At 34.4% G+C, this 10,801-nt stretch overlaps 1 protein-coding gene across 1 annotated transcript; it reads right to left on the minus strand.

Annotated features, from left to right (window-relative positions):
- Positions 1 to 601: 601 nt before the first annotated feature.
- On the minus strand, positions 602 to 10,273 carry LOC132749795 (metabotropic glutamate receptor 1-like). Its single transcript, XM_060739692.1, has 8 exons — positions 10,141 to 10,273; positions 9,652 to 9,689; positions 8,271 to 8,512; positions 7,748 to 7,988; positions 7,277 to 7,475; positions 6,952 to 7,075; positions 5,175 to 6,066; positions 602 to 2,491 (listed from the first exon to the last, which is right to left on the minus strand). The coding sequence occupies exons 3-8, from the start codon at positions 8,434 to 8,436 to the stop codon at positions 1,105 to 1,107; spliced, it is 3,009 nt and encodes a 1,002-aa protein (XP_060595675.1). The 5' UTR covers positions 8,437 to 8,512; positions 9,652 to 9,689; positions 10,141 to 10,273; the 3' UTR covers positions 602 to 1,104.
- Between the last annotated feature and the right edge of the window lie 528 nt (positions 10,274 to 10,801).

The following is a 10,801-nucleotide window of genomic DNA, read 5'->3' on the forward strand; positions in this document are numbered from 1 at the left end:
TACTGTAGTAACGTTAACAGCATGTGTTTTAAAAAAATATGAGCCGCGTCATAGAGTTTGTAAGCGAACAGCATGGATCCTGATCAGACTGCGCGGATGCGCAGGCTGGTCTGGATCCATGCTGGTCGCAAACCCATTATGTTGGTTTGTCGTGACGCGGCTCATATACTTTTACATATAGTCATATACCCTTGGCCCCATGTTCACTCAGATTTTAAAGATCAGGAAAGAGATCAGGATCAAAATTAACAAGTCAATCTCGTCCATTGTTTATCCTCAAAGACTCAACATGAAATATCGACTTGATAAAAATAACTAATCAGTTACAAAACCAGATATCGGCATTTAACAGTTGCTCCAAATATTGATTTTGATCCAAAAACCTAACCTTATTTTGATTCGACTTTTTTTTGTATTCGTTTATTTATCCCAATTTAAGGGTGTTTCCGTGCAAATCAGCCTTTTTACATTTTGTTTATATACCATATTATGTATGAGGATGCCTTTACGGTATTACGATGACAGTAAGGAAAAGCAATGTTTGTTATGTAATATGATTTATCTGATGATTTGATCAATAAAATAGACACAAGCATCGTAATAATAAACACATATTTTAATAACCTAGTAAATGTTATGTCATTTTATAGTCGGTAGGGTTGACTCGTGATTGAAAATAAAACATTTACCAATAATAAACTAAGAAATCACTTTACAACAACATTGGTCTACACAACCTGACAACATCTTAGGAAATAAAGGGAATGTGTTCATCACTAAAATTATACGAATTACATCAATCAAATGTATGATAACGTCACATATTTCAACTCAATATGAACAGTATATACAAGTGATGTTATGCTACAATGTTGTTACTTTCGAACTTCCGGACCTTTCCTCTATATCTATTTAACTACATACGATTACAAAAACACGTGAAACAATGACTTGGAATTTGTTTTTCTTCAGCGCTTTTATCGACTTTCCTCTTTCCCTTTGCTTTTCAGAACTGGTAAACGGGTAATTAACCCAGAAAATTACCATACTATTTTTTACAGCAATTGGAGCTGGTGTGAGATTCACTGCCACTGTAAGGTTATTTCAAACTTCACTACTTTCAATATAATTCATATCCAACTCGACACCTCGTTCTCTTAGGAATGTTTGGAATTCGACCATACTTTTGTCCGAATTTTCAACTTTATTAGCAAAGTCATTAGATGTCATATCGTCTGCACTTTTACATCCGGGAAATGACTTAACAGGCTGATCGTGTGCCATAATATTACTTCCCTGACTCAAGGCACTCGGTCTCCGTCTACTTTTATCGTCTGAAATATTTAGGGAATGGCAAGACACGTGAGATAAAATGGGCGAGGATGAGCGACGTTTTGCGTTAATACTGTTGTTTTGAACGTCTTTTGATAAGTTATTGCAAATGGAGTTTCTTTGGTTACTTGTATGAGTTTGGATATCTATAGCGTTTTGATCGCTAACATTCTGACTAGATTGGTTTTGTTCTATAGTGACAATATGGAATGGAGAATGGGATGACGAAGAGTCTTTTAAGACTGATGTGTTTGTACCATCTACACCATTTTCAACAATTAAACGAACACCATCATCTGGTTCCTCGAGCTCTGGAGATTTATTCTCACCATTTAATAATGGCTTTTCCGAATCTTCGTCTACTGACGAGTCATTTATATCACGGTTACCGAGTGGATTTAGATATGTAGACATTGACTTATCATTCACACACACTGGAGTTTTCTTATCAATATAAACAGGTGTTATCTTATGAGCTTTAAGTAAATCTGAAATGCTGTCATAATATTCGAAGTCTTCTTCATTTTCAATGTCGTCTGATGTTGACAAAGGGCTATCCGAATAACCCGGAAACAGAAATGTTCGACAATCACCACGATTAGTGGGTTTAATACTTTGTGGTGGAACAGCCGGTCCTTTACCATTTTTGATTGAATCACTCGTCGGTCGCTGATAACGAACTTTCATACTATTATTTGGGCTAAATTTCACTGACGCATAGTCCTCATCAATAGCCCTTGTGCGTTGTATGCGTTGACTGCATCGTCTGCGTAAATACGGCATGTTTAAAATACTTTCCATGAGTTCCGGTTCCGTTTGGCAGCCGCATTCGCGTTTATAAATGGAATGTTTTCGCTTTACCTCGTCTGATCCATCTTTACTGCTAATTGTACTAAGTCTGTCCTCCTCAGAAGTTCCAGCAGCCGACATTTTAGCCCAAGAAAATGATCCCCCTTTTGAGGAAGAATTGCCAGCTGATGCAGACACGTGGAATGAGTTTTCGCGCCTTATTTTACCAGTAGCATCTCTCTTCAACCTTGATGATGGCATATGTTGATGCCTTTTGTGATGTCCTGTCCCTCCGTATCGCAGTCTTTGGAAAAAACTAGCTCGTCGCCTGCCAGCAGGAACTTTTAAACCATCAATCTGCTTGACATCCCTGAAAAAATGATAAAAAATGTTACAATATGAATTTGATAAAGGTTTATGATTATAACTATAGTGGCTGATTTGTGCCAAACAAAATACGACAAAGTCACTACTTTCGTATCTTCGTGTCTTCGCCCGGGCAAAGCGGAGCTTAAGAACGACATGGCACAAATTTGGTACCATATATAACAGTATGTTAGTAAAATCTATCATTTTCTTTGAATTTTATTTGACAATTATTATCCAACCACACTGTAATACAAAGAAGATCAGTATACAAACAAAACATCTATTTTACAGTTATACTCATTTGCATTAGAATTAAGCATGCCAAGAAACATTTTTAATGATTAGCTAGTTAAGCAGGACTTGTCTGGAACCAGTCCGCTCTACTTTTCTAAATACTGGAGAGTAAACAAAAGCAATACTAGGGGACATTATTCTGCAAACGTTCCTTAGCAAACACACCTGCCCGCGGGAGTAAAAAATGTTTCAAAATTAAAGAGAATAAATTCAACGGCTTTTTGGAAAATATTCTATATAATGTAAAACAGGGGAAATGATTAAGCAACAATGGCTTTCATGATTATCTGCCCCTTAGAAAAGCAATTCATGTGTTATTTGAAAGTGAACAAAAACTCCAAGTTTTAAGTGAATGTCTCTGATAAAAGTCACAAATGGGCATAACAATGAAAGATATTTGCCTTTCTGGAATTGTGTCATATGTTGAAAGTAAACAAGTACATCAAGTTTGAAATGAATAATGTTGTTAGCTTCTGCGAAAATGTAATTTAACAATAAACGTTTACCATGCCTTTAAAATGTAAGTTAAAAAAGTGGCATAAATTTGCATAAAATAATTTTAGGATTAGTATAAATAAATATGTTATTTAAAAGTACTTTCATTAATAAACATTAATTGTGTCGTTTATGTGACGGCTTTAAACTGAAACGTGCTAAAATATCTAAAATACGTAATGCCTATACTTTTAATTTATTTTGTTGTTGTTGTCGTGTAAATCTAGTAACGCAGCAATGTACTAATAACACAGAATTTGTGCAAAAGTAACGTAATTGTGCAATTCTGTGGCCGAAACGAGCTGCACGGAACGTAAATGAACCAATATACAATGTAATTACTGTTTATCAAATTGAAAAAATTAAAATGATTTCGCGCATACGGTAGCTGAGGCATTATATGTTTAACATCATCAAAATATTCCCATAAATTCCACAGTGTTTATCTTTTAAGATCATTTGAATGATTAGCACGACTTTTGTGTTTCATCGATATATTTAAATACAATAAAGTATATATCACGTTATGGTTTTTGATATTCGGTGTACTTATGTCATGTTACACTTAAATTAGCAGAGAGGCAACGCCGAATTCAGGAGATGCACCAGAGCAACACTTGTTACCTCATTAAAAGTAGTCGAATCTCATTTTAATTTCATTTTAGTGTTATACATTAATAGACGTTAGGCAAATGTTAACAGAAATACCGAACATGAAGAAAAAAGTTTTAAATGCAATTATGTTCTTATAAATTTCGTGAAAACATAAAACACGCCTTCAAAACGGTAGTCAGGTCGTCTTTCTCAAGAATAATCTAAAAATGTAAATATATTCAGAGAAAAAAGTTAATGCTGGTTAAAATACAATGTCTCTGCAGCCGCATGTGCTTTTTCATTTATCTTATGTTCATTCAGGGTATTAATTTTTTGGTTCGTTCAATTACAGTTTTACTAGGGTGTCCGTGGCTGAGTAGTTGAGTAGTTAAGGTCGTTGACATTAAACCACTCGACTTTCACCCCTGTGGATTCGAAACTCGACAGGGAATTGGGATTCTTTAATGTGAGGAAGCTATCCAGCTAATTTACCGTACATCGGTGGCTCTATGCAGGAGATCGTTCGTGCCTGTAATAATGCACGGAAGGGCATTTTATGCCTTCCTTCACCATTTTAACATGAAAAGTCGACATATGACCTGTACTCTGTTGGTTCGACGTGAAACCCAAGCAAAAAGAAATACCGTGTTATTCGTTTTGGGCATAGCCTTGCACAGACTTGGCGTTACCTTTTGATTAATTGCACATTCATGATTAACTGGATGTACGCTGTGTTTATGATTCACATATTTTGTTACATTATTCAACAATAAGATATTTATTTTATTACTTTGCATTACTTAGCCATGGTTAATTGATTCTACGGCAAATATAACATCTTAACAAACCTCCTTCATGACAAATCTTATTATCTATTAACTTTATCATGTTTACAAATACAAATGAATCCTCATCTATTGTGGTATTATGGTTCATTCCAGTCAATCTGCTCTCTTTTTATACAGGCTTTTACTTTAGCGGGAATAAAATGATGGACTAAACGATACTTCTATAAGTGTGTCACTTAACTTGATGTATTCGTTCATTTCATTTTAGAGTACATTTTGCCTACGAACAAGTTTTTTTTCTCTATGTTGAGTCAATGTTAATGGTCCTTATTGCATACTAAAACTAAATTTGAAAAGAATTATTTACTAAACTTATCACACACCTTACGTGATTACCAGTTATTGCTCTCAAGAGATTGGAAATTTATAACAGAACAATAAAACCAGAGGCATTCGGAGAAACTTAGTTTCGTTAATATAATTATAAAGCAGAGTGCAATTCTCTTTATTTACCTAATTAGATCTATACTTTCCCCCGAGGCGCATGAGATTGACCCAATATGACATCGCACATCTTTAGAAGTTGTGAAGGCGCTCCGTGTATTCTTCTCCGGTGCCCAGATTATAATATACACCTTTGGAAAGAAGAGGAGCACAAGCGCAACATAAGCACTCAAAGAGACCGACACTGACATGGTAATTACTTTCCTTTCACTCCCAAAATAGATTGCCATGAAGCCGAGCCAAATTACACAAGTTGTGTACATAGAAAATCCAATAAATTTTGCTTCGTTAAAATTTTCTGGTAGGTTCCTTGTTTTGATTGCGTAAAGAGTACACATAGCAATAAGCACCAGGTCAAAGCCGAGTGGAACTATAATTCCCATGGTCGTTGTATTACAAATGAGCTTTACTCGCTTTGGTGCAGGATAATCTAATTTTGAGTCTGCCGGTTCAATCACAAGCATTATAGTAATTATAGCACACTCTACTCCAATAATTATACATGTTATAATGACTTGCGCAGACGCACTCATAAATCGTGGCTTTTTCGTAATTATTTTCTTCGTGCCCTCTAATATCCGTGCTATACGGTTTGTCTTTGTTACAAGAGCACCATAAATAAGAGAAAATGACATTCCCGGAAGAATCCGTGTAAAATAACACGACACAAGCGTTGGTCTTGCCACGATGACGAAGTTGCTGCAAAATGCCATCAACACGCCTATAAGAATGATATACATGAGTTCTCGTGTTGATGCTTTGACAACAGGCGTATTATTGTGACGTATAAATACAACTGCTATCCAGAGGGTAACGAACATCCCGACACAGGCTGTAACTAGTGCAACCATTGCCTCAGTATCCCACCAATTGATATACTCAACAGGTATTGTTATGCATTCTGAAGTAGAAGAAATTTATCTATATTTTAATATTATCTGAACTGCAGAAAGATTTAAACTTAAAGCGGCCTCCAACTTTTCTAAAGGTTAAATACGTTATTTTCATATAAACCGTCCAATCAAATGAATAAGCGTGAAAAATGAAATTTCCCACCCATAAAATGCATAAACAATTACAACAAAGGAAACCCCTAAAGAAACTCTCGATATCTTTCCGGTCCGCTCTCTATATGTAAATTACTATTTGAACGTCACTAGCATGTTATAATTAGCCCTAGGACGCTGTTGTGTAGAAGGCTTAACAGTGATATGATGCACATTTCCAAGACAACATTATTGAAATACTTAGTTTGAAACAATTTGAATACTGAATTTTTTTCCAAATCAAAATGAAATTTGAAAGTCGTTTAAGTCCTCTTAAAGTAACTATGAAGCTTTACATGTCATTAAATTTTTCCATCATATTAAAGAAAAATCTCACAATTTGACGATCATTAGCATTAATTTGTGTAAGGGGTACTATGAAGAGACAGTAATCTTCCAGGTTTTTCATATAACACAAAACAGTATGTACTTGACTTCTGTTACTTGGTAAATCGGTCAGTATCTTATTGATTGTACCAGAAAAGAATATGTATGACAGAGACAAACTTTTGATCTAATTCACAGTGTTCACAGGTTTACTTTTTAATACCGCGAGAGAGGTTTAAGCAGACTTCTTTGGCTCTCAAAAAGGTTACAATGATCAGAAGTAACATGCGCTTGTAATCGTAAGACAGTATTTGCATTGAATTGTTTATTCTTGCAACACATGGAACAGACAATTTGTTCATCCACTCTGAAATTATAAAATACTAGTATTTACGCTAAACATTGTTACGAACCTGTGAGGTTTGGATTAGGCCACCACCCTAGAGTACATGGTAGACACGTTTCGCTATCTAACATAATCTCGTTTGCTTGACAAGGTGTGCATACCCAACAACAGGCAATGTTGCCATGTACTTTCTGAAATTAGTTAATTCTTAAAACTTTTCATAAATGCCTTCGATACTAATGTCAGTTATATTACAAAAAAATAACTTATTTAACTTTTATATTTAACACATGAAAATAAGTGTCGTTTCAAATGTTTATGTAAGATTAATAATACTTTCTAAATAAATATGTAATTAACGAAAAAAATAAAGACAATGAATGTAATAATACCTTAACATGTCCTTTAGGACAATCGTCACTGCATATAGATTTTGTGGCATGTCCGTGATTATGCTTAGGCCAGTACACTCTATTGTCATCCATAGTTAAAACACCACTATTCCATGAACCAATTGTTTCATATTTGTAACTCTCGTTTACAGTCCAGCCCATGTGCTTCTGGTATATTTGGTAATTAACAATATAATATCTACAACAGAAAAGGAATTTCTTTTTCAGTAACTATGACAAATGTTAAAACAATCTGGAAACGAGAAGTAATAGCAATGATGGAATAAAGTATGCACAGTTTTGTATAAATGCTTGCAATATTTAGTTATTAAATTCTCAAAATAAGATACTGTATCTAGAGGTTAGCCATACTGGCCAATTACATATAGATCTAGCATTCGACTTCAGAACATTATACAGTTAGATGGACAGAGTTTTGCGTTTATATATATTCAATAAGATATACCTTACCTTGGTGGTGGATCTCCGAATTCATCGAAGAAGACGGATTCTCGTTCGTAGGAGAAAGATACATTTAGAAGGTAGTCTAGGAACAGTCCGCCATCAAGGACCGCCATGTTGTCACAGAGTCCAGACTCCTCACCACATAAATCACGATGCATGTTGTGAAGAGCATGGGCAAGAGCGTATATTGCTTTGACGACAAAGCCAAGCTTTGCATCCTGAACAAAGTCGGTAATTGTCTCTTTCCCTGACAAAAAAAAGCATTAAATATTAATTTTAATAGTTCCAAAATTGAATAACGACATATTAAAGATAAAGGTACAGTGAGTAGAAATCGATCTAATTCAATTATTGGTCAATCATTATTATAATATCAATCTCTAAATATATCGCTATTTCAACTCAATTTAACAACGAAATAAATGAGAATAATGTGACTTCAACTAAACTCTAAAAGCTTTATTCAATGATTATCTAATTAAATGTCATGTTTCACAATGATTTACCAGAAATTGTATGACATATATACCTGTGCAGGGTTTAGGTTGTCTGGTATCCTGCTCCTCCGGTGGTAAGCCACGGAGATAACATTTAAATTTCCATTGCCAGAACTCACGGAACCAAGGATTACGGCTGTTGTTTTCCGGCTTTAGTGACTTGAAATACGTGTCAAATGAAGGAATTTTATTTGACATTAGTTTAACAGTTATGGCACCGACTGCAACATCTTCTATACCCGACACAACATCCGGTCTGTCTGCCCATCCATCACTTCATAATGATAGAAAATACGAATCAATATTGCCTAGGACAGGCAGAAGTTATAATTACTAAGATCTATGATATTTAATGACTATACACATTTCATTTACGCCAAACTCCTTTCAATTTGGTAAGTAAATGCATTACAAACATTTTATAAATGATATTTTAACTAATTATATATGAAACTAAATGCCGAACAATCTATACAGCTTATTAATAAATATTTATCTGGCTTTAATATGTACGTGTATCGACAGTTACAGCGTGCTATCAGCTGCACTAAAAAATAGTAACAACATTCTTGTGTATCAGACCGTTAGTTTTACACATCATGCTAAAAATTTCATTCCTTAGAATGATGGTATTTTGCCGTTTTTTTTTAATCTGTACATTAATATGCTAATAATATAAGAAAGTGGCATCGAACGAAATTACATTAGTACATTGTATATGGAGAGCGTTCGTTGCCAAAATTCCAGACATGTTAAGTGTTCCTTTTGAAGATTACTTTTGAAAACGCAAATGTGGATGCCGAGCATTTTAAACTGTATATGCTTGGCATACACATTTGCATTTTCAAAAGGAACTTTTTACATGTCTGGAATTTTGGCAAAGAACGCCCTCCATACATTGTTCTTGTATTAAGTATTACAAAAAAATAATCTATTAAAAGATAGCCATGTTAATGTTAGAATGTGTAAGAAAGAATATATGACATGTGTTTGCAGTTCAGATGAGAATGATCGTCCCTCTGGTGCATGTTCTAGTACTTGCCCCTCCACAGGCACTCTAGGGCCGGATACTTCACTCCAAACAGCAACTCGTGAATATCATTATCAAGTATGAAGTTTAAGTCTATGATGTACAATTTGAAGGACTGGATGTACAAGTATTTAATATACGTTTATTGTATATGATGTAAGGATAGAAAACAAAGAAATACAGATATGTTTTAGGACAGTGTCTATGTAGACGTTAGAAGATGAGAAAATACAGACATATACACAGTCTAATATTGACAAATGGAAATACAGGTATATATGTATGTCTTTGTCGGAAGTGTAAGGCTGATCGTACATTTGTTAGCAAAGCATATATGATATATCATGCTGATATATTTTTGTTTTTACTTCTCCGTTTTTTACCTTAGTCATGGTATTAGTGGTATATCCTTAGATCCATGCTATGTACATATAAAACAAATGTATGAATAAAATAAAAAGTGATCAAAGATTCCCATTCAAATTTTATTCAAATTTTATATTCAAATTTGTATGAAAATAATCGAATTGAACAACAGCAGGTAACAACGGCCTAATTAGCTCGACAGAGAGGCATCGGATTTGTATTCCAGCGATTTCTGGTTCGATCCTCGGGACAGGCAACATTTTTCTGTCTGACACTTGATGTAGGACCTTGAGTCTAAAGTTCATTCGTTTCCCACCGATGATTCAGATGTAATGTGGATTAGCGGGAAAAATCGATAATTTTTTGTTAGTATTCCAGTCAAACCGCCTGTACCTAGCATCAACCATAGAAATATAAGCATAATTACATTAAAAAAAACGTCTGCATTTAATAAGCTTGCATTGCAGTAAAATAGTTTTATAATAATTCTAAATCTTATAACAAACCTGGCAAGAATCTGAAAACGTGAACTAGCTTTTGGCGTACGTTTCATAGCCATCATCAGACGTCTTGCAGTCATCCCTTCACAGAAGCAGACGATCACACGCGCGCGCTCCGTCTTCAAGAGCGTTTCTATTATTTTGTTGAAAGCGACATCGTTTTCAACACTTGGGGCAGCTTCAGAATTGGCTATACATATGTTTTTTGTCTTTGCTAAGTTTCGGAACTCTTCTATCCCCTTCTCGCCGTAGTTTCCTGAAAAAGTGTTAATAAATAATGTGTTTTAACAAATTTATTGCTATATCATGTTACATTGTAATACACAACGGTTTCTTAAAAGAATGGTTGTTACGCTATGAATTAATGACAACATGAAGGAAAGCGCTTGACTTTATGCAGAAGGAAATCAGTAAAATTGAATTAAAACAGAAATAAAAAATATATAAAAAATATGTGTTTTGAATGAAAGATAATACATTTCACAAGTGAACATAATCAGGTTTATTTTTCCCTGAGTTTCGGTAATCACCCGGTATTTACATATTTACAACCAAATATCCTTTATTTAAATATCTTGTCAAAATAGCTCATGCTTTAAAACTACTAAAACTTCGTACAAATAGTGAACTTTTTTTTTCAGTCTTTTATTTTCATAAATCCACATTT

This window comes from Ruditapes philippinarum, unplaced genomic scaffold, assembly GCF_026571515.1.
Source record: "Ruditapes philippinarum isolate M1 unplaced genomic scaffold, ASM2657151v2 ctg254_1_1_1_1, whole genome shotgun sequence".
NCBI lineage: Eukaryota > Metazoa > Mollusca > Bivalvia > Venerida > Veneridae > Ruditapes > Ruditapes philippinarum.